This window comes from Sus scrofa, chromosome 5 (genome assembly GCF_000003025.6).
Source record: "Sus scrofa isolate TJ Tabasco breed Duroc chromosome 5, Sscrofa11.1, whole genome shotgun sequence".
NCBI lineage: Eukaryota > Metazoa > Chordata > Mammalia > Artiodactyla > Suidae > Sus > Sus scrofa.
In genome coordinates, this window is record NC_010447.5 from 101,148,382 (window position 1) to 101,172,496 (window position 24,115).

The 24,115-nt window shown below is 40.7% G+C and overlaps 1 protein-coding gene across 8 annotated transcripts in view; it reads right to left on the minus strand.

Moving 5' to 3' along the window:
* The window catches only part of OTOGL (otogelin like), a 218,730-nt gene that overhangs the window by 48,857 nt on the left and 145,758 nt on the right, over nt 1–24,115 (minus strand). For all 8 annotated transcript variants that reach the window (XM_013998114.2, XM_021092805.1, XM_021092804.1 and 5 more), the window contains 7 exons: nt 20,606–20,722; nt 19,308–19,464; nt 18,623–18,649; nt 9,233–9,400; nt 7,251–7,529; nt 4,914–5,031; nt 42–121 (listed from right to left, as the gene is read on the minus strand). In XM_013998114.2, the coding sequence (XP_013853568.1) occupies nt 42–121; nt 4,914–5,031; nt 7,251–7,529; nt 9,233–9,400; nt 18,623–18,649; nt 19,308–19,464; nt 20,606–20,722 (946 nt within the window). The remainder of the gene's footprint in view (nt 1–41; nt 122–4,913; nt 5,032–7,250; nt 7,530–9,232; nt 9,401–18,622; nt 18,650–19,307; nt 19,465–20,605; nt 20,723–24,115) is intronic.

Below are 24,115 nucleotides of genomic sequence, written 5' to 3' on the forward strand. Positions count from 1 at the left end.
ATTTCACTTTTCAGAATAAGTTATGTAAGGTTCACACTTACAGTCTTCTGGATAAACACATTTGAGGGTGACTTCATCAAGGATCATATTTTTAGGGCAGTAGGGCAAGCATCCTTCAACCCTTCACACGAAAAAAAATTAAAGTGAAAACAATTTTAAATATAAAAACTATATTACAGTTAATATATGCAACTGAGATACATTTTTCCCAAAAGCCTTTTATTCTCCCTGTCAAGGATTAAAGGAGTGCTCTGTTGGCTGCCACTCCATCGTGCTTCACTGTATGAAGTGGAAGCCAATGGGTGACAAAGAAGTGTCATTCGCCGTTAAGGCAGAATTGGAACCCAGAACATTCAAGGTGTACTCTTACATTTGGGACACTCTAAGGGCATGTTCTAATCCGTGGAAGCACAGAGGACTCCTTTACTGTAATTTTACTCTATATTCATCTCATGGCACTTTCCTAGACGCCCCCACATCCAAGCAGACAGACAAACGCTCTGAACAGCCTCGCCGTAAGGATGTCGGCAGAACAAAACCTGAATGTTTAGTGGCTTTCCCTGCCTCTTATCAAGCTCCAAAGTCCCTGAAGAGATATTCGGAATCTCTGGGTAGCAGAGATGGAGGTGGGACATGGTTGCTCTTCTTTGAGAACCGAGAAGGGGAGAGGCAGGGGCTGCAATGCTCAAGAGCCTCAGCACCTGTGCCCAAAGCAGTGGCGGTGCTCTCGGAGGAGATGGCTGAAAATAAGCCTAAGGAACTGAATTTCAAGCCCCACGATGTCTTGTCTTTGTAAAGATCCCCAGCTCCTGCGTGCAACACAGAAGCAAAGCAAATTTCAAGAATCCATGGGCTTGAAAACTGTGGGCCAAAGACAGGAAGGACTATTCTGGATGCTTCTTCTCTAAGGGAATGAAGCCAAGGACCAGGATCACATCTTCTCATCCAGTTGGGGCTCAGAGTGCAATTTATTCTGGTTTAAAGGAAATAAATGTATCCTTCATGTACAACCAATTATTAGATTCATACATACTGGAGAGAATTAATGTACATATAGCTATAAAAAGGCTTGCTTGTCAGCCACTCGAATGCACAAGCAGGTAATAATAGTATTTTCAATATTTTAAAACATTTCCAGGAGCCTCGTTTGTAAAGTAAAAATTTGGACCAAAATTTTCACAGCCCCCTTCCAATTCAGTGTGGAAATAAAATTAACTTGCCACCAGAAGGCACTTGTTAGAGGAAGGAAATCCAGAACAAAGAAAAGCTAATTTCTCTTTTAACAGGAGACATTTTGGCCATCTCTTGGCTACCTCCATAATATTAAAAAACAAATGAATAAATGAAATTAACAGCTCAGCTTATAAGATCAAGTATTTATTTCAAGAATGAACTTAAATAGGAGTTCCCATCGTGGCGCAGCAGAAATGAATCCGACTAGGAACAATGAGGTTGCGGGTTTGAGCCCTGGCCTTGCTCAGTGGGTTAAGGATCCGGCGTTGCCGTGAGCTGTGGTGTAGGTCGCAGACACAGCTTGGATCCCACGTTCCTGTGGCTGTGGCGTAGGTCAGTGGCTACAGCTCCAATTAGACCCCTAGCCTGGGAACTTCCATATGCCCCAGGCCCTAAAAAGACAAAAAAGACAAAAAAAAATGAACTTAATTAATAAAACTTTAACCAGCATATGATATTCCTATCCTCCTATAAACTCTGTCAAGCAAAAAAGAAAAAAGTAAAGTCACTAGTTAATGAGAATACCTGTAGTTATCCTTAAATTAAATAAACATCGTTTTTCATGCAACTCGATTATGTTGTGATTGTTTTATGCAAGTCAAAACGACAGCTATCCTCTTAAAATTTCTTTCAAAACCCAGTAACTTGTCTCTTTAAAATGTCTTCATGGTTACACATTGCAGGGTCCTCTTTATTTTGTCATGTAGCTGGTGATCTAATCAGCTTCTGACTGCTTAAAGATGCCTCAGATGCAGAACAGGTCCTATAATAGCTATATTACATAACAGGAATAACTTTATTTACAGATGAGCTCCATGGTATGCTAGTTAGCATCTCTGCTCATAAAAGTTCTCATTTCCACGAGATATTTTTATTTTCAACACTTGCTAGGTGCCAGAATCTGAAATCATCCAGAACAAGCCTGGTGGTTTTGCTGAGGACTTGGGGGGAGGGCCGCAGGGCTCAGCCGACCCCTCAGCTCAGCAGTCGAGTCTCCCCTGAGGAGTGCACGTGCAGGAGGAGCCAGCATGAGGGCCTCAGCGGGGGAAAGGGAAGAAGTAGGCAGGACACAGTGATGAAGACAGAGGTAGGCAACAGCGTGGCGGGGTGGGGGGGGGTTCCATCCTGAGTCTCTTCTCTGCCTCCTGACCAAACAGAGCAAGAAAGAAACTCTGGCGGAGCTACGGAGCACACAGTGGGAGCACTGCGGATCCAGTTCAACACCCTGGAGACTGGGTGCCCCACGGGAAATAAACGGGCCAGATGCCACTTCCGAATAGAGCCCCATGTCCTCCCGGGTGCCAGGGCCAGGGCCGGCTCTGCCCTCACTCTTCCTTCCTTCCCCTCCCATGTGCTCTCCTGCCTCGGGGGCCCCTGCTGCGTCCCCTCCCCCTGAGGGCTCCCGAAGAGACAGGAGATAGGCTTGTGAACGGAAGGGGTCCAAGGGAATGCTCAAGACTTCTTCTCGGATACTTCTTTGCTCTTATTTTTAAGAAAATAAACAGAAATACCACTTCCTTCTCTCTGCTCCCACAGCGCTTGGCGCCCAACAGGGTGTAGTTGCTCAGGCTCTGACTCTGCTGCCTGCAAACTGTGTGGTCTCGGGCAAAGCGCTTAACCTCTCTGTGCCTCAGTTCTTTTTCTCTCCTGAAAATGGGAGTAATGAGATGACCGACTTTACAGCACGTAGCGCAGTGGGTCGTGCAGTAAACATTTCAGTGGGCTCGTTGTTATAGTGGTTATTCCTCTAGCCCTCTTTCCACCGTATGGTCAATTATCTGCTTTTGTTTGTCTTCTTCCCAAAGCCCATGAGCTCCCTGAAAGCAGGGCTGCATCTCATGTATTCACATGCCAGTGTTTGTTATATAATAGAAGCTCACGACTAACGGAAAGTAATTCTTTCAAAAATCTTCCTTCCTACTGCTCTTGCATTTCTCTGTTCTCCTTTACAGCAAAATTCCTCAAAAAAAAAAAAAAAAAAAGGCTGTTACACTGGCTAGTTCCGTTTTGCCTCTTCCAATTCTCCAGATTACCAAATCCAATGAATAATTTTCAGTCTGGAATTTTAAATCCTCGAAGCCAAATTCCTGACTCTTCCTCCAAGCTACTCCTCCTGACACCACACTTACCTCAGTAAAATGGCAACTCAGCCGTTCCATTACACTGGGTCATGTGAGCTTGTTGGTAGTTGACCATTTTTGACCACAAAAATGGCAATTTCCTATGGTTCTGAAAACCACAAAACGTTGAGACCTAAAGTGGAGTCCTTGCCTCCTCTTTCTCTGGTAAATGACTAAACCTGTCAGTATCCCCTAGGCCCTAAGTTCAAAATACATCCAGAATCTGTTCACTTTCCATAACCTTCAGGGCCACCAACCTAGTCAAATCCCCTTCGTGGCTTGTCTGTATTACTGTCCAGCTCTGCCTCTGTTCTTCTCCTCCCCAAAAGTTAGAGCAATAGCCAGTGTAAATGTTTCAAAGGATCCTCCGCCCCAAATACACCAGGACGTGACTCAGAGAAAAAGACAAGTCCTCGCAAGGCTCCCAGGCCCTAGACGATTCGCACATCACCACGATTCTCTGGTCTCTCCTCCTGCCTCCGGATTTTGCTCATTCTGCTCCAACTAACTGGCCTCTGCTCGTCTCGATACACCAGACACATTTACACCCGCGGACATTTGAACTCTTCTCAGCTTGAAAGGCTCTTCCCCAGACATCCGCATGGCTCGTCCCTCCCCTCCTTCCCATCCTGACGAGATGCCCCTCGTCAGCCTGTTCTGCCCTGACCACCCGCAGAGTCACGAGCAAAAGCACACGTGCTTCAGGCTCTCTGTTTCCCTTACCTTTCTTTATTTTTCTCCATAATATATATCGCCTTCTATCAATATATTGCATTATACATTTACATTTTTAGGGCTGCACCTGCAGCATATGGAGGTTCCCAGGCTAGGGGTCCAATCAGAGCTGTAGCCACTGGCCTACACCACAGCCACAGCACCGCTGCATCTGTAACACACACCACAGCTCATGGCAATGCTGGATCCTCAATCCACTGAGCAAGGCCAAGGATCGAACCCACATCCCAATGGATACTAGACGGGTTCATTCATCACAGAGCCATGATGGGAACTCCTAGATTTACATTTTTATTTCTTTTCTTTTCTTTTTTTTTTCTTTTTTGTCTTTTTGAGGGCCACACCCGCGGCACATGGAGGTTCCCAGGCTAGGGGTCTAAATGGAGCTGTAGCCATGGGCCGACACCAGAGCCACAACACCACATCTGAGCTGTGTCTGCAACCTACACCACAGCTCACGGCAACGCCGGATCCTTAACCCACTGAGCAAGGCCAGGGATCAAACCTGCAACCTCATGGTTCCTAGTCAGATTCGTTTCCAGCCCCGAAGGGAACTCCATACATTTTTATTTCTTATTCTCTGCCTCGATGTAACAACATATGTACAACAACAGAAAGGTGGGAACTTTGCTCAGTGCTGTATCCCTAGCAGCTGGATGAACTGCTGGCATATAGCAGACCCTCGGTATCTACTGCCTGGATAAAATGAAATAAATTCATGAATGAGTATCAAAAATTATTCTGGAGAATTTTTTAATCTAAAAAAGTCACCGAGAGCAGACTCTGCTAATGCTAGAATCTACTTAATGATTACGCATGACTTACGGTGGAAGAAATTTACATGCTAGTGCTTCAGGGTCACTGCACGTCTTGAAACAGGGCGTGGCGCAAGGTTCATATCTCCATTCACACATCCTCCTGTAAGGCACTGCTGCCTGGGTTTCTGGGGGAACATGAAGTACAGATTGTGTATATTTTTAACAGACAGCTTGAAAAATAACGATTCACGACAGTAAACCCTTCAGAGTTTGTTTTTTTACTAAAATGCTGTGGAAACGACAGGGTTAGGGGAGAAAAGCATGGTAATGGTGATCAAAGCATTTCACGCTCAGGTTGAACATCGAAGTGTTAGTCCATCTTCCAATGGTTTTAAAAAGCAAAAGCTGGGAGGAGGCCAAGGAAAGTTCTAAATCTTCTCCCTTTCTTTATGCTTAGTGGGTTTTCATTGATCTATGTGTCATGATAATGGCATACTCTTGTTTGGAATTTCATCTTTTGCAAAATAGTTTTGGTCCATTTTTCTATTTTATCCTTGCAACAACCCTGTTGAATGGATACTGTCTCCATTTTAAAAATGAAGACATCGAGGCTCAGAGGCGCCAAATGACTTGCCAAGTTCAAACGATGAGAAACATGGCAAGGTCAAAGGCACACTGCCTGACATCAAACCTACGGAGAACACTCCGTCTTTGTTCTTCTCACAGAATTCAGCTCATCTCCTTGTACATGATATGTATTATCTGACGACAAAAATGAATGAATCGGTTTTAATAACACATGCAGTTATAAAACCGCCCTTGATTGAAGATTTTTCCTCCTTAAAATTCTGCTAATATTTCCCCCTTCCCACGTCATAGGCCAGTCTTTCTACAGCAGTCCAAAATTATCTCTGAAGGAAAGAGCTCCATAAGGAAGAAAGTTCAGGAAACAAGTTATGCGTCTTGGACTTTGGAGACAAAATTGAATTCCAAGGTATGGGAAGGAAAAAAGGGCTTTTGGAAGGCCTTTATGCATCTAAATATTAAAATAATCATTAGACCGGGGTTACTAAGATCATGAGTCCTGACAGAGAACTGGTTCCAAGACTAGAAGAGATTCCTGGAGTCTCCTAGGTTTGGCAAGCTCACAAGATGAGTTTTTGAGATTTTGATGATGCCACTGGCTGCAGTTGTCCAAATCTCAGGTAAAGTCACGGGGTCTGGTTCTGATGGAGCAGGTGTGTGTATTGGAAGGGAAAGAGAGGCAAGCAAAATTCAACTTGCAGGTGAATTCAAGTGAAAACATTACATTCACTCTACAGAACGTTGTACAGGCACCTCAGTGACTTTTTCTCATGCATCTACGAACCCCATTTAATGGGCAAAAATTTGAAACTCAATCTGAATTTTCTAAAATCCAAAGACCATACAGATTTATAGAAATTTACCCATAAAAAAGGTGAATGACTATCTCTTCGACAGACTTAGAAATACTGGTTAGAATAAAGCCATTAGTTTAGGAGATCCAAGGCAGATTTTTGAGTTCTTAGGTTTTGAAAATAAAGCATGATTTTTAAACAATGGATGAGGCAATGAGGATTCCTCTCTGAAATTTAGAAAATTCACTATCTACAGAAGTTAAAGGATCTCTAGAAATAAGACCAGGATTCTTCTAAGCCAGAAAAATCTTCTAGAGGTCAGTAGAACCAGAATCGGTAGTATTCAAGGATAAACATGTCTTTATCGGAGTTCCCGTCGTGGCACAGTGGTTAATGAATCCGACTAGGAACCATGAGGTTGAGGGTTTGGTCCCCGGCCTTGCTCAGTGGGTTAAGGATCCGGTGTTGCCATGAGCTGTGGTGTAGGTCACAGACACAGCTCAGATCCTGCGTTGCTGTGGCTGTGGTGTAGGCTGGTGGCTACAGCTCCAATTCGACCCCTAGCCTGGGAACGTCCATATGACGCGGGAGTGGCCCAAGAAATAGCAAAAAAAAAAAAAAAGTCTTTATCAATAAGAATCAGACCTGATGAAAAGTCGCCTTCTTCAAAAGAAAAAGGACATACAAAACTCGACAACAAAGAGACATGAGTAAGCTCTATTTCCAAAGTCCAGACAACACTGAAAGTAATAATTGAGAAAATCATAAAAATAACAATATTTAAGGATAAACAATATACCACATCAACTTACGTAATACAACAACTCTATAAAGGTATTACTATTTCTCCCATTTTAAAGATGTGTAAACTGAGAGACACAGTGGTTAAGAAACTCAGTAAGATCATAAAAAGTCATACAATTAACATACACATTAAAATGATTTTAAAATTAAAACCTGATAAATATTTTGCCAGTATTTAAATTATCCACTTAATCTGTATTTGAAGATCTCAGGAAACATACCTTCTATTCTGAAGCTACTTAAATGTTTAAATTCTTCAGAATCATCATATTTTGATGCTCTGGCACTAGAATCTGTCAATATGATGAAAAAGCCTTTCTTGCTGTATAACTCAAAGGCACTGTAACTAGGAATCCAAAGGCCCTGGTGGTGAAAAAATGTGGCTCTCCGATGAAAGGCTGAACTGGCCTCCCAGAGTTTCAGTCTAAGGCTGTCATCGTCTTGGACGAAGAAAAAGTAGTTCGGCCTCTCCGCGGACTCCAGGGAAACAAGTACCAATGCTGCAAAGCAGAGCAATCAATTGACAACGTTCCTGGGTGCTCTGGAGAAGGCGGATCATTAGCACAGGCATAAAATTCACTTACAATGCTGACAAAAATAGAACTGCACAATTGTCATACATAGTTAATGCCAATCTCAAAGACTTCAGAAACAAATGATAAAACCTCTAAAGGAAAAAACAGAATTTTAATGCAATGCCTAATGGTGACAGCTCCAAAAAAATCAGTCTTCTATAAGTTCTAATGTTTTAATATAATTGATCACGTCCTTGGGAAAAAAATCCATTTAGGAACCCAGAATGCACAATTCTATACCAATAATTGAACAATTAATTGGACACATATTTGTACTTGAAAGCTTCAACATTTTCAAATGTACAAAATCTACAAACAGCTAATTGAATGATAAAATGAGAATAGAGAAACAGCTCAATTTAGAATGTCACTGCATTTCAATATCACTGGATTCTTAATGAGCACATGTTCTTGCAAGTGATTTTACTGCATCAGGAAAAGCTTATTTGCTCAATATTAATTTCTGTTTCCCAAGAAATGATCAAATAGCTGATGAACAACTACAAAGCTTTTGAGAAGTGTCATCCTTTTTTGTTATCTGCTTTAAAAGATTCCCTTATATTTATAAAACTCACATTATAAGTTTCTTAATTGAGATTTTAGGTTTAATTTCTTAAACCTTAACTTCTTTAGTTCTCAATTGCTTAATTTAAATCTCTTAGGATTTTTATTAAAAACATTAATTATTGTAAATCATACAATGAAGAGCTCTCTCAAATCCAATAAATAGTTTCAAAGACATTTATTGCATCCTAAAAACTGTTACGTCCCTCTGCTGAACACTGGGAGATATAGAAGAATAAAATAAATTTTTATGAGAAAAAATATAACTAACATATAAATTAGAACTTCAGATTGTAATAGATGTTCTCACAGATTAAAAAGGAGTAAGGGAGTTCTTTTTTATGAGAATGAAGCAATTTATTTTAACTGGAAAGTCGGGAGATTTCTCTGAATAGTGAAAGTTAACTTGGATCATACAAGTATTTCCTGAGTTTAAAGCACACACCGAGCATGGTTCTGAAGTGGAGCTAGAACAGTAACAATGTAGCCTGAACATCAGGATCAGAAGGGGACACCAACCGCCAGTCAGAACAGGTGCCAAGCAGTATAGATAAAAGGGCAAATGAGTAAATGGGGGGCCAGGTATCAAGACAGACAGACGAGGCCACATAAGGATAACAGACTGTCTCAATAACCATCCAGACTTTGATTTACAGTCTTAATATGTAACTTCTCTGATGTCAAATCACCACCTCTTTCTCTTACTTTAATCCGACATTAAAACCCTTCACATGTTAATTACCAGAAGACTATTTTTCAAAAATTTCAAATTTAAGGTCTGTGATTAATACTATGAAAATTTAAGCTGTGCTTTATTTGGTATCAAAACCTCAACCAAATGATTGCAATTCTAACTGCAACTATATGCCAATAGATGAACAAAGAAATGATTTTATATACACAGGACAGAGCTAGTTCATTTACCAGTGTCTTAGTTTGTGTCCTTTAGGGCACCTAGAAAAATATCATAAACATATTAGATTTCCCAATTAATATTTATCTCCTGCATGGAAAAATGTACAAGGGAAACTTAATTCTTATTTTCAATTGGAAATTATACTTACTTGATGCCTTCTCTTTGAAAAGGCCTGGAGTGATCATAAAATTAAAAAATAAATTGCCATGAATACTACTCCTTGACAGAGAGAAAATGCTTCCACTGGTCATATTGGCCCCCAGAATAAAGCCACTGTGCCCATAACTTGCCAGCATATATGGTCCTTCTCCAAGCCCTAGTTAAATACAAATGAGAGAATTATATAAGTTGGCATAGGATTTTTACATTTCAAGCTGCCATTTAAATTAAAAAAATTTAATAACAAAAAATACCCTAAAATTTTGGGGGCATTTATTTTTTTGCTTTTTTAGGGCTACACCTGTGGCACATGGAAGTTCCCTGGCTAGGGGTCAAATCAGAGCTACAGCCGCTGGCCTCCACCACAGCCACAGCAATGTGGGATCTGAGCCACATCTGCAACCTACACCACAGCTAATGGCAATGCCAAATCCTTAACCCACCGAGGGAGGCCAGGGATAGAACCCGTGTCCTCATGGATCCTAGTAGGGTTTGTTAACTGCTTAGCCACAAAGGAACTCCTACTGAGCATTTATTTAAACATTTATCACCAACAAACTAAGGGAACTCTTTTCAAAAGATATATTATATTGATTTGGAATATATACACACATAGTTATTTATTTATTTAGGTCACACCTGCAGCATGTGGAAGTTCCTAGGGCAGAGATCAAACCCATGCCACAGCAGCAACCTGAGCCACTGCAGTGGCAACACCAGATCCTAACCAGCTGTGCCAGAAGAGATCTCCTATATATACAGACTTAGAATATGTAATTAAGAGTGTATGAATGTGTGTATATGTATATATGTTTGTACACAACTATATATATGTATATGTGTGTATATATGTGTGTGTGTGTGTGTGTGTGTGTGTGTGTGTGTGTGTGTGTGTGTGTGTGTGTAGCAGTGATGGATAGATTGCCTTAAGCTTTCTAGACCTCAGATTTTCTCACCTACATGAAGATGTTTGTCTGGGTAACCTTCCTCTCTAATATTCCAAGAGTCTAATCTACTCTCAATAAACTTAAATTTAGTTCCATCAATAGTCAGGTGTTTTGATAGTCTTCTAAATATCATCTCTCCCTAACAGGTTGTACTGTATTCAAACAGAGTTCACAGGTATGAGATAAAATATTTTACCGATTTGGAAATTACTAAATTGCATCAGTGAGGTATGTCTACTTTAAAAAAGAAAAGAAGATGCTGCTGAACGGAGAGGGCAAATGTCATTGTATTACGCTATCATTTTCATGCATTTAAATGGTTCCATGTAAAGTGGAAAATGACACAGTAAAACACTAGTTAATGTAGAACTAAATATGAAACTCAAAATAATATTTTTACAAATTTCATCTTATTAAAAAAGTACATAAAGTATTTCAAAGTTCACTGATATTAAAAATAAAATTTCTGTGCTATGTAAGATCACAAGGTCAGTTTTTCAGCCCAATCTCTACGACGTTTAATGTTTTAAAATAAGAGAGGTAATATAAAACTTTAGGTTTCTTCTAAATTATCAAAATTAAACTACATAATTATTAGCCGCATACTTTTTACAAATATATGTATTTTTTGTTTGTCTTTTTGTTTTTGGCCATACTCACACATGCGGAAGTTCCTGGGCTAGGGACCGAATCTGTGCCACAGCAGTAACCAGAGCCACAGCAGTGACAATGCTGAATCCTTAACCCACTGAGCCACCAGGGAACTCCCTACAGATATATGTAGATATTTGTTATAGGTTACATAAAATGCTAATATATAGGTGTGCCAGGCGGTATCATAAAAGACCATACTGGTCACTCTCTTCTGGTCAGTTTTCTTCTATTCTCCAATTTTTATCTCAAGGACAGTCTTCCTTTCCCAGCCCTCTCTGAAGACTAAGGAGAAAAAAAATCCAAAGAAATCTACAACATGGGTTTTGTTCCTTTCAGGATGAAGAGAAGAGAAGGGGAGAAGGAAATTGCATTAGAGGCTTAAAATCAAGTCTCCCACACAGGAAAGAGAGTGAGAACCAAAATTTCCATCATGAAGACCAGGCGAAGGGGCAGGGATTCATAAGACAAGTTATCTCCAAGCACCGTCCCATCCACTGACTCCCCCTTGAGAAGCTGGGGACACTTTGAAGCCATGAGGGAAAGGGCTTTACTGGGGACTCAGACACCTTGAATACAGACGGAAATTTGAAAAACTGCTTCCATACCAAGACGGGACTGAGCAGATACAGTGGAGAATTTCTCTATCAGCCTGGCAGCAGTGGACTCACAGAGAGGTTACAAATATATGCCATGCACAGTGTTTCTCTCCAAGCCACAACGTACAGCAACCAAAGACAACCATACCATTAGCCTCCACCACCTACTGGCTATTCTCCAGGAGAGACAAGAGCAACATAAAATTCCAAGATGGAAGTATAGGAGTTCCTGCTGTGGCTCAGTGGGTTTCAAACCCGACTAGCATCTATGAGGATGTGCGTTTGATCCCCGGCCTCGCTGAGGGGGTCGGGTATCTGGTGTTGCCATGAGCTGTGGTGTAGGTCAGAGACACGACGTGGATCCTGCATTGCTGTGTGGCTAAGCCGGCCACGATAGCTCAGATTCGACTCCTGGCCTGAGGACTTTCATTTGGCACACATGTGGCCCTTTAAAAAGTAATAATAATAAATAAATAAATAAAAATATATAGCAACTTATAAACATATAGATTTGTGTGACCGTGTAAACCATGTACAAATAGGCCAACATGTAACTTACGAGATGCCATCAAAATGAAGATGAGGCATACACCCAGAGCTTGGGGGCTAGAGTCTGGGGGCTTGGCGTACCTCCAGAGGTCCAGCAGAACAGGAGAAGGGAGGCAGACCACCAAGCAAAACATTCCCTTCCCATTGCACAAGCGCCTCTCTACAGCAACCTGAAGACACAACTGCCATCTAAGAAACCCATTTGTATAAAAATTTAAAGCTTCTGAATTGACGCCCAGTTGATAGATATCTTGTGTCTGGGTCGTTTTCCTGAATTTTTACCACCAATTAAGGGACAAAAGTCACTGACTTCCTCATTAATTTTCTGCAGGGAGAAGTATAATTGCACTGTCTACTAAAAGCAATCATTTCCTGTCGTGATTATTTAAGCACAGTAAGTAAGCATATCTAATAAAATCCCTCTGAACTTAAAACCCTCCTAACAATTTTGAGTGGAATTTTGAAGGCCTTGCTCCCTATAGCATAAAACCTTAAAATGTGTAGCAAATGCTACCAAACTGAACATGAAGATACTATAGACAGTCATTGTGTGAAGGATTGTTGAACTTAGCTCAGCAGTAACCCCTGAATTTTCCTAGTTTAACAAAAATTTCCTCCTACAAAATCACAATTATTTATTCTCTGCATTCATTTCATTTTTTTATCTTTATTTTTTCCTCTTTAGGGTCACACCCATGACATACAGAAGTTCTCAGGCTAGGGGACGAATCAGAGCTACAGCTACAACAACGCCAGATCCAAGCCATGTCCGCAACCTACACTACGGCTCATGGCAATACCAGTTAACCCACTGAGTGGAACCCGCATCCTCATGGATACTAGTCAGGTTTGCAAACCTCTGAGAAACAACAGGAACTCCTGCATTCACTTTGTTTTTTTAATAAGATTTTTATTTTTCTATTATAGTTGAATTACAATGTTCTGTGAATTTCTTTGCTACAGCAAAGTGACCCAAAGATAGATAGATAGATGATAGATAGATAGATAGATAGATAGATAGATAGATAGAGATATATACATATACATACATATATTATTTTTCTCACATTATCCTCCATCATGTTCCATCACAAGTGACTAGATATGGTTCCCTGTACTATCAGTCAGGATATCGTTGCTTATCTACTATAAATACAATAATTTGTATCTATGAACCCCAACCCCCAGACCATTCCACCCCCTCCCCCTCCCTCTTGGCAGCCATAAGTCTGTTCTCCAAGTACATGCGTCTGTTTCTTTTCTACAGATAGGTTCATTTGTACCATATATTAGATTCCACATATAAGTGATATCACATGGTTTTTGCTTTTTCTTACTTCACTTAGCATGAGAGTCTCTAGTTCCACCCACATTGTTGCAAATGGCATTATTTTTCTTCTTTTTATGGCTGAGGAGTATTCCATTGCATAAATGTACCACATCTTCTTAATCCATTCATCTGTCAATGGACATTCAGGTTGTTTCTTTGTCTTGGCTATTGTGCATACTGCTGCAGTGAACACAGGGGTGCATGTACATTTTTCAGAAGGTTTTGTCCGGGTATATGCCCAAGAGTGGGATTGCTAGATCATATGGAAATTCTGTATCTAGTTTTCTGAGGTGCCTCCATACTGTTTTCCTCAGTGGTTGTAGCAATTTACCTTCCCACCAACAGTGTAGGAGGGTACCCTTTTCTCCACACTCTCTCCAGCATTTGTTATCTGTTCACCTGTTAATCATGGCCATTCTGACGGGTATGAAGTGGTACCTCATTGTAGTTCGATTTGCATTTCTCTAAAAATTAGTGATCATATTGTTTGGTTTTGACTTGTGGTTGCCCTGTTTCTCAAGTCTGTTAACCACTTCCTGTATCTGCTTGCTTTACGTATCTCCTGCATCTCATGTGCTTTAGTCACATAAGCTCAAACACATTCTAAAAAACAAACAAAAGTCTAGATTTTCTTACTTTCCCCACATTTTATGATTCTGATGTCCTTTTTTAATATCTTCATGTTTATCTTTTGCTCTTCTTTGTGTTTATTGTCACTTTTACAATAGAGTTTTTTTTTTCCTTTCAGATCTGTATACTGGCTTTTTTAAGTGATTACTTTCCAATTGTGATTTCCTCTTATTTTTTCTTACTTCTTTTTATTTAGAGAAGCCCTTTCAGTGTTTCTTTTAGAATGATCTTAGTATTGCAGTATTCTTCTTGTTTTTGTTTGTTGGAATAATTCTTTATTTCTCCTACTATTTTAAATGATATTCTTGCTGGGTAGAGTATCCAAAGCGGCTAATTTTTCTCTGCCACTCTCTTCTGGCCTGTGGTGTTTCTGTAGAGAAATCAGCTGATAGCTTTATGGGGGTGTCCTTATAATTAACTCTTTGTTTTGTTCTTGCTGCCTTTAGAATCATCTTTTTATTGTTAACTTCTTCCATTTTTCTAAGCATATGTCTTGGTGTGGGCCTGTCTGGGTTCAACTTGGTTGGGGCCGTTTGTGCTTCTTGTATCTTGTAACTGTTTCCTTTAGATTTGGGAAGTTTGCAGCCATAGTTTCTTCAAATATACTTTCAATCCCCTTTTCTTTTTCGTCTCCTTCTGGAATCCCTATTATACATAGATTGGCCTGCTCTATATTATCCCACATATTTCTTATATTGCTGTCATGTTTTTTCATTTGGCTTTCTGTCTGCTGTCCTGACTGGGTGATTTCCGTTATTCTATCTTCCAAGTCACTTATTTGTTCCTCTGCATTGTTCATTCTGCTCTTCAGTGCCTTTAACTCGACTTGCATCTCCACAAATGAATTTTCTAATTTTTCTTGGCTCCTTCTTATATTTTCTAGTCCCTTTCTAAAGTAATCTTCATTACTGTTCATATTCACTCTTAATTCCTTCAGCATTTTCACTGGCCCAGTGTCTATTAGGCTGCTGAGGTCTGTTTCATTGTTTGCTTCTTCAGGTGAATTCTGTTCTTTTAACTGCGAATGGTTCCTGAGTTTGTTCATCTTGCTTATATTTTTCTTATTCTGTGAGTTTAGGAAAAACAACTACTGCAGTCTTGAAGGGCTCTTTATATGTGCAAGTGGTACTTAGTGAAGGCTTCCCACTTATTTTTAGGGTGCTGTGTGTGCTTCCAGGGAGATGGAGGCAATGGGCAGGGTTAGTAGCTGTTCCTCCTTCCTGGGCCCTTGACAGTGGCAAGGACCCACGGGAAGGTGGAGCAGCCTTCTCTGGCAAGTGACAGTGATCAGGCAGTTGTAGATGGCACCCTGAGTGTTCGGCATTGGCAGCAGCAGGGTGGGGGTATTCCCAGGGGAGTGAGAGCAACAATGGGTGGTGCTTGGTTGCAGTGCCCTCTTCTTTGCCAGTCTCTGAGGTGACTAGGCCCACTGGTGGTGCACGTTCATAGACCCCTAGTGGTGGCAGGCCACGTCCACCTCTGGCATCTGAGATGACTGATGTGGTTTTCCCCTGCTGCCTGCAGATCTTGCAACAGGCACCATGTCACACTTAGCTCCCCGTTGCCATTAGCCCACACAAGAGGTGCCCAGCCATGCCCAAGAGGCACCCCATCAACCACAGCCCATGCAAGAGGCACCTTGCTACCCACAGCCTGTGCCAGAGGCTCCCCACCCTCTGAGAGTCCACGCGTGGGCAGGGAAAGCTATTCCTATGGTGGTCTGCCACTCCTCTTCCCCCTTCCCCAGCAATGGAACCTTGCTTCTCCTCCAGGCCCAGGCCTCCTCCCGGGTTCCCTTGGCTCTGGTGCTCTGCTGCCCAATGTGGTTCACTGCCCCCGAGTCCCTCGGGCTGTCTCCACACACAGCCAACCCCAGCCCTCTCCCCTTAACTGACCTCCAGAGCCTGAGCCTCAGAGTCCTGAGGGCCCAGCCCCCGCCCAAGCATCTCAGGCTGTGGTGTCCAGGGGAGGTGGTACCAAGGTCTGTGTGGCTCTCATGCTGCTTTGCCCTCCTCAGTCCAGCTGCTGCACTTTCTCCACGACCTTGAGGTCTCTCGGTCTTGGCTGATCTCCCCTCCCTTAGGTGGCTTCCCAGCGTGTGGGTTCCTTCCCTCTTCCACGGCTCCCTCTCAGGAGTGCTAGTTTCATCCCAATTCCTTTTCTCTCTCTCTCTCTTTTTTCCTTTTGTTCCACCCAGTAATGCAGAAGTTTTTTTGTTTTTTGTGTTTTTTTGCCATTTTTGGAGGTTTAAGACCTTCTGCCAGCATTCAGTAGATGTTCTGTGAGAATCGTTCTACATGTAGACGCTTTTTTGACGTGTTTGTGGGAGACGGTGAGCACCACGTCTTACTCCTCTGCCGTCTTGATCCTTCTCCTGCATTCACTTTAAATAACTGAAAATGACCCTGAATAATACAGTGTCCAGAGAAGCAGGCCAGCTATGAATGTCCAAAGAAGACTGGGTAAGTTTGCAATGGTTGTGAAATTGAGAGGAAACAAATTTAGAGTGATCATTTCAAATGACTTTCTTATTCCCATCAACAACTTCCCCTTCAATTACCTGCCTTTACCACATCACTCTGCAGTCTCTTCCTCTCCCGGGCGGGTTGACCACGCTCCCTAATACTTGGATCTTGGGAAACAGACTCTCTTGTCGCTCATGGGTCTCGTGAATGCCAAATGCCTCGTGTTCACCCTCTGAAGACTCTACCAATACAGTATTACAAACGAAACCACAAGAACAGGTTTGAAGAATCTTGCAACGCGTTAGAAAGAAGAACCATCTCTGGCAGCGGAGCAGACTTACTGACACAAAGCAAAACGTACCAAGCAGCAAGAAGGAGAAATTCAATATTCATAGAAAATTCTGCTTCTGTTTGCAAGGGGCTGCCCAAGCAATGCCAGAAAGCACAACAGCACAGATGGAGATTTTCACAGCAGAACTGTGTGAGGCGGGACTTCCTAAGTGAGGAAGTTACTGGAGCGTCTTCTCCAACGAGCTCTGTGTGTGCTGCGTAGAGCACAGGGTAACAATGTGTGGTGGTCCTTCCTAGACCAGGATGTGCCAACCGCAACGAGGCGGTGTAGCACGGAGGTCAAGCTTATTGGTTCCCAACTTAGATTGTTTATAAATCCAGGTTATTTAATTCCTCTGTGCCTCGACGTCCTCCTTTGTAAAGTGAGAGGAAGAAGAAGGACAAAGAGCCTAAGGATGAGAAAGAGAAGAAGGAGGAGCAAGATAGGAAGAAGAAGTAATATCTTTCAGGCATATTCTGAAGCTTAAATTATAGGGTATAGGTATAATTAATACAACAAAAGCTATTGTTATTATTATGTACTTAATATTAGTCAGTCAGTCTCATTTTGAAGCAGGGAATCCAAAGGATTGATGTGGAGTGGCTGCAGGTGTGCATCGAGGGGGAGGTGTGTGTTTAAAATTCTGAAGAGGAAATATGTTTGGTTTATTTTTTCTTTAACTAACAAGGAATTTTTTTTTAATATTGGATTTTTTCCTCCTCAAACTTCCATAGCCATAACAAAAACAACCAAAGACTAAAATGTCCATTTTCTTTTGAATTTGTTATCTCTATTTCACTAAAATTTTCTGGCTTGCTTTGAACTTTTACAGCTGACAGATTTCTCCCTGGTTCAAGTCACCAAAAATACTTCGGATTGGTTGCTTTCCTATAATCATTGCTCTAACCTGTCTATCACGGATCCAGAGTTTTTCCAGTTACTGACAAAATGTACGCCTCCCTAGATCATCTCATTAGTCTGAATCCAGTTGAAGTAGCTGAGCCTTCCTCATTAAATAGGTTTGACAAAAAGCAGGCTTCAGTTCTGCTAACATCTGGCGTTTTCACTGAGGATTTTAGTCTCTGCCTCTTACATGTATGCCGTAGTTTTAGGCAGCACCTCCTCTCTGACTTGCCATTGCAAATCTGCATGCCTGGGGGACTAGGAGATTTTTATTATTACTAAATCAATAAGTCCTCATTCAGATAATATATAGATAATGACTTTGTCTACAATGATAGCTAAACAAACTCCAATATTATAGTTTCTTTGATTTCCACAACATAATTACAGTTTGAAAAATATGTATACTTGTTCATAATACTAAAAGGTGTACATCTGATGTGTATCTTTCATTCTCTTTACCTAAAAAAATTAGCTCATTTCACTCATTCATTCATGTTATTCAAAAGCTACTGACAGTGTCCTAGGTGCCAAGAATTTATTTACACACTCTCATTTTCCAGGGAATAAATACGAACACAAATACTTAGGAATTTAGGAATATTTTAGGAGGCGACGGCTTTCACTGAGTCATAGGGTTGACACTTGGACAACATGGCTTGAACTGTGCAAGTCCACTTATTAGCAGAACTGTTTTAATAGTAAATACCACAACACCACACAAGCCACAGCTGGCTGAATCTGAGAATGCAGAACCGTGGATACGGAAGGGAGTGATAAATCATGCACAGATGGGTTGGTCCCCCAACCCCAGCAGAGGGGTGGTCCCCCTAAGCCCAGCCTTGTTCAGTGGTGAACTGTATGCCAAATTATGAACTACTCATACTTTGTTTCCAGCAAAGTCATTCAAAAACTTTGAATCTGAAGATACATTTAATAGAATACTATAATGATATTCTTTAAATGTGACATACCTTCATTATAATATTCACAGTCAAGGGCTAAAAGAAAAAAAGAAAAAATATTAAACTACATAAGAATCTGACAACTTATCTGAATATGTGTAATATATGGCTTATCAATAACACAGAATGAGGTCATTACTTGGGAATTTTCTCTGAGCAAAGAGGATTTTTTTAAGAGTGAGGTATTATAATTCATTAAATTTCCTATTATTATTTTTTAGGTAGACAAATATTCTGACAATTTAGGAATGTCCACTAAAAGTGTTAAAAGCATAAGCTGTTCATCACATGACTTACTATCTATACAAGTATATGAAAAGTTTAAAGAGGTCAAATCTGAAAGCAAATTCAAAAATGATGTTTTTAAAACTATGTTTCTTAACAGTAGGATGTCACAACCACAAGAGAAATGGTGTCATAAACAATTTCTCCAAGGAAGGAACTATAAATAATTTATAGTTTAAATGTTACAGGGATAACAGTCAAACACAGAACAGGAAAAGGTACGTCAAAGTTTCTTTGATAAATCTTTTATCGATACGATGTATCTTCTTTGTCTAAAGAATGTAAAATGTACTCCTCTTGAAGAGGTCCTATTTCCACAAGCTCCCTGGTATCAGCTCTAAGAGAGGACAGCATGGATGTCTTTGGGAGGGTCCCACCTCGTGGCGCTGATGCTCTAAGAGGCACTCACAGCAGACAGAGGATGATCTCCAGCGAACCGGTACCCCTTCCTGACAGCACTTGTGTGCATAGGCTGCCACGCTTGTGCACAAGCACTCACAGTCCCCACCAAGATTGCAGTTACACGTGTCTTCATGGCAATTTTTGGCAAAAGAAGTAACGTCAATCTGAAAACCAAGTGAAAGATAAATTAATTTCAAAAATCACCGACTACAACTGATTAAAATTCAGCCTCATACAAGAAAACTAACTCGTAGATTTTCATAACCTGCCATTATCAGCTTAACACTGCCACCTAGAGAGTTCTCAACATCTCAAACCTCTATTTCCGTAAAGGAGAAAGAAATTTATTAGGCAAATGAAGATCAAAGAACTAACAAAACAGGTAATGGATTAACAAATATAATTTCAATTATCTTCACAGATTGATATGTTTGTTTCATTATTGGCATATTCCCACGGTATTAAAAGAATGTTCTGTTTCCAAATATACTTTTATTTAGTTTTCCATAATATCTTAAACAATTTTTTAAACTTCTGTTGGGACCTAAAATAATTATGTTGAAAAGGTATTAAGAAAGTTAAATTTCTAGGAGTTCCCATTGTAGCTCAATGGAAACGAACCCGACTAGGATTCATGAGGACACAGCTCAATCCTGGCCTTGCTTAGTAGGTGAGATGTGGTGTAGGTCGCAAACATGGCTCGGATCTGGCGCTGCTGTGGCTGTGGCATAGGCCAGCAGCTACAGCTCCAATCTGACCCCTAGGCTGGGAACCTCCTATGCCGCAGGTGCAGCCATAAAAAGACAGACAGACAGAAAGAAAGAAATTATATTTCTAAATAAATTACACTCCATCCTGGTATGTGCTTCTAAAACCGTTTTAAATGTCTCACTAATAATACTTTATTCTTTGGGTTAAGGAGAGGAATGCCCATTTGGCAGTGTCCTCTGAAGAAAAATAGACACTTACGGCTATGATCAGTCATTTACTGATCAAAGTAAATTTACATCCATCATCAAGTATCTTGATGTTTGAAAATGAAAATGTTTCATAAACTGAAATAGATCATTACACATATTATGTACAAATGTATGCTGTTAAATAAGTGGAGTGAGAGCGATTATAAATCAACTAAATTTGTCGGTTCCACGGGAAAACCAACTACCAGATTCATCTTGCTAACGAAGGTCGGGTAGCACACCTGCACAGCTAACAGGCAGCTAAACTTTTTGTCCTGTTTGTCTCAATAGCATAGACACAGCAGTAACTGTTTAAACTGGAAAGTTCAGTAAAGCATTCGCTTACCACGTTGCGACAAGGAGCAAAAACATCACTGTACAAAATAGAGCATTCTTTCTTGGCATAAGGGAATTTGTTTTGATGTGCTTCACAGGGTTTCAGTGGTTCACTTGGGGCTTCACACTGTGGAAAAAAGGCAAGGGATAAAAGACATTTTTAAAGGGAAGTTTTCTGAAGGTGAACCCAGAGTAACCTAATCTGACCTCCTCCATAACAACTGCTTCGAATGCAGTCTCATCCTTTAGACAGACTTCACCTAAAGCACATGAGCTTCGCCAGTTCAGTCGGAAAAGCATGTATGATTTTTGAAAGAAACGACATTTACCACTAAAATCATGGCAATGTTAGAGTGAAGGTAAATAAGTTTTCAATTGTTGATGCAGCATTACAAGACCAACAAAGGCCTTAAGCAAATGATTCTCTTTCCTTTAAGTTTCACCTCTTTCGTTTCCGTCACAAGCCCTCCCCGGAGGAGTCGAATATACTCAGGGTCCACAGGCTCACCTCCCAGATACTCACCGATGTGTTCTCTGCCTCTTTACCTAATCCACTTCCCTAAAACTAGTCTAGGAAAGACCAGCACTGATCTCTTCATTACTAAGTAGAAAGACAAGTTTTCAGTCTGCATCTCACGGGACCTTTCACTGTCTTTGATGCCGTTTAATAGTGTGCCCCTCTTACAGGTCTCTCATTTGTTTCTGGTGTTTCATTTTCTGCTGGGTTTCCTCCCAATTCATTTGCTGCTGCTGCCCATTCCCCTTCCATCTCCCTTCTTTGCAAAGCTCAATCTCCCAATCTCTATTTTTTCCATTCTATACACTTCTCACGCCTTCAGCAACCTGAATATACTTGTAACTGCCAAATCCATATTTCCAGCCCAGATCTCTTGTCCGAAACCTCAAAACTTGGACATTTCCCCATAAATATCTCTGTCGCATCTCTCTAAACCCATCTTAAACTGTCCTGTGCTTACTTTTACGCCATTGTCCTGTCCCCACTGTCCCCGCCCACCACACTCCTCTCTGCTCTGCCCCCTGGAAGAGCACCGGCGTCCACTCAGTAAGCCAGGAAGGCAGGAGATTTTCTTCAGTTCTCCAGAAGCTGATGTTTCAAATCTGCAAGGTCTCTTGACTTTGGACTGTTTTCTAAATCTTCATGGTCCGAGTATTTCTAGCTGGATTATTGTAAGAGCCTCTTGACTGGTTTATGACTTGAGAGTCCAGATTCCAGCAGTCATATCTCGCAGCTCTCTGTTTTGCATTCCAGCCATTCCCTACTTCAAACCCTCTCCCACAGCCATACGAAACGTTCTGAAATTCCTCTTTGGACAGCATCCTCTTGCCAGTCTTCCTGACACCCTCTAAAAGGCTGCCCCCTCCCTGCTGCCACTCTCTCTCATCATCCTCCCTTTTGTAGCTCCTGTTAGGCTTGTAGGACTCAGCTCCATGGCACCTTCTCCAGGAACCGTCCTTTGACCTGCATGAACTCCATGCAGTAACATCTCTATCAAAGCACCTGTCTCATATTTTCCTTGTTAATTTTTCTACCTCATCTGCTAACCTAGACTCTAAATTCCTAAGAGCAGTGACTGTGTTTTAATCATTCAATCATTAAGTCCACAACATTAAGTGCTAAATAGAACTTACTGAATGAAAAAAAAAATTGATTTTCAGGATTGCCCATTAGGTATAAATGAGTACAGTGAGTCTAAAATTCTTTGATTAGTCCAAACATTTAGGTATTTTTATAAATTAGTTATTCCTTAATTCATTTTATATTTAAGAAATAAAATCTTTATACTCTTCAACATAGACCACAGTGGAAGATACTGTTAAAATTTTACTGAATTGGGTGAATGTTTAACCCCATCCCCCCTTTGTCTTTTAAAGAGATTTAGATATATTAGTATCAGGCAAAACAGGAAAGCAACTAACCAAATAGTAACCAACCAGGAAATTATATTTGTCGACACTCCTTTCAGTTAGAAAGAAAAACAGGTTAAAAAATTGCAGAAGAAAAGAGGAGAACAAATTTCCAATTTGACTATATTTTCTGAGGTCAGCATTTCTCAGATTGTGTCCCATAGAAAACTATTTCCCTGAGAACTAACATGCAAAAATATAAGTTCTACAGTAGTAAGTTTGGGAATCCCTTCAAACACATCCCTCCCTTAGAGGCTTATAATGCCTTAATAAATCCTTCAAAAAAGCAATATGTCTGACAATTAATTCTAACTGCTCCCAAAGGTAGTTGGCCGTAAATGCACTCCCTGCCCCTCCCAGCTCACACACAACCATGTCTGGAGAACAAATGTTAAGAAATTCTGCCTTAATGTATTCATTTATCTTGAGTTGACAAAACACATGACAAAATGCTCAACATCGCTGATCATAAGAGAAATGCAAATCAAAACAACTATGAGATACCACCTCACACCAGCCAGAATGGCCACCATTAATAAGTCCAAAAATAACAAGTGTTGGAGGGGGTTGTAGAGAAAAGGGAACCCTCCTGCACTGCTGGTGGGAATGTAAACTGGTACAGCCACTATGGAGAACAGTTTGGAGATACCTTAGAAATCTATACATAGAACTTCCATATGACCCCGCAATCCCACTCTTGGGCATCTATCCGGACAAAACTCTACTTAAAAGAGACACATGCACCCGCATGTTCATTGCAGCCCTATTCACAATAGCCAGGACATGGAAACAACCCAAATGTCCATCGACAGAGGATTGGATTCGGAAGAGGTGGTATATATACACAATGGAATACTACTCAGCCATAAAAAAGGATGACATCATGCCATTTGCAGCAACATGGATGGAACTAGAGAATCTCATACTGAGTGAAATGAGCCAGAAAGACAAAGACAAATACCATATGATATCACTTATAACTGGAATCTAATATCCAGCACAAATGAACATCTCCTCAGAAAAGAAAATCATGGACTTGGAGAAGAGACTTGTGGTTGCCTGATGGGAGGGGGAGGGAGTGGGAGGGATCGGGAGCTTGGGCTTATCAGACACAACTTAGAATAGATTTACAAGGAGATCCTGCTGAATAGCACTGAGAACTTTATCTAGATACTCATGTTGCAACAGAACAAAGGGTGGGGGAAAAAAAGGTAATTGTAATGTATACATGTAAGGATAACTTGATCCCCTTGCTGTACAGTGGGAAAATAAAATAAAATTTTTTTAAAAAAAGAAAGAAATTCAAATACATTGAAAAAGCATTTTTCTATGAAAGGAATTAGAAGATATGAATTTGAAATCACCCCTGCTGCTTTCCAGATATATATTAAATAAGTCATTTAACCTTGTTTAGCTTCAATTTCTTCATCTGTAATATGCAGACAACACTGTTCTCATTACAAGATTGTCACAATTACATGAGAAGTTAAATGTGAAAGCAGTCTGTCAACTATGAATTACTACACAAATTTTACATAAAGTAGTATTACCTAAATAAATTTTCCTGTAAGAGTAAAATATTTTGGTGGATAAA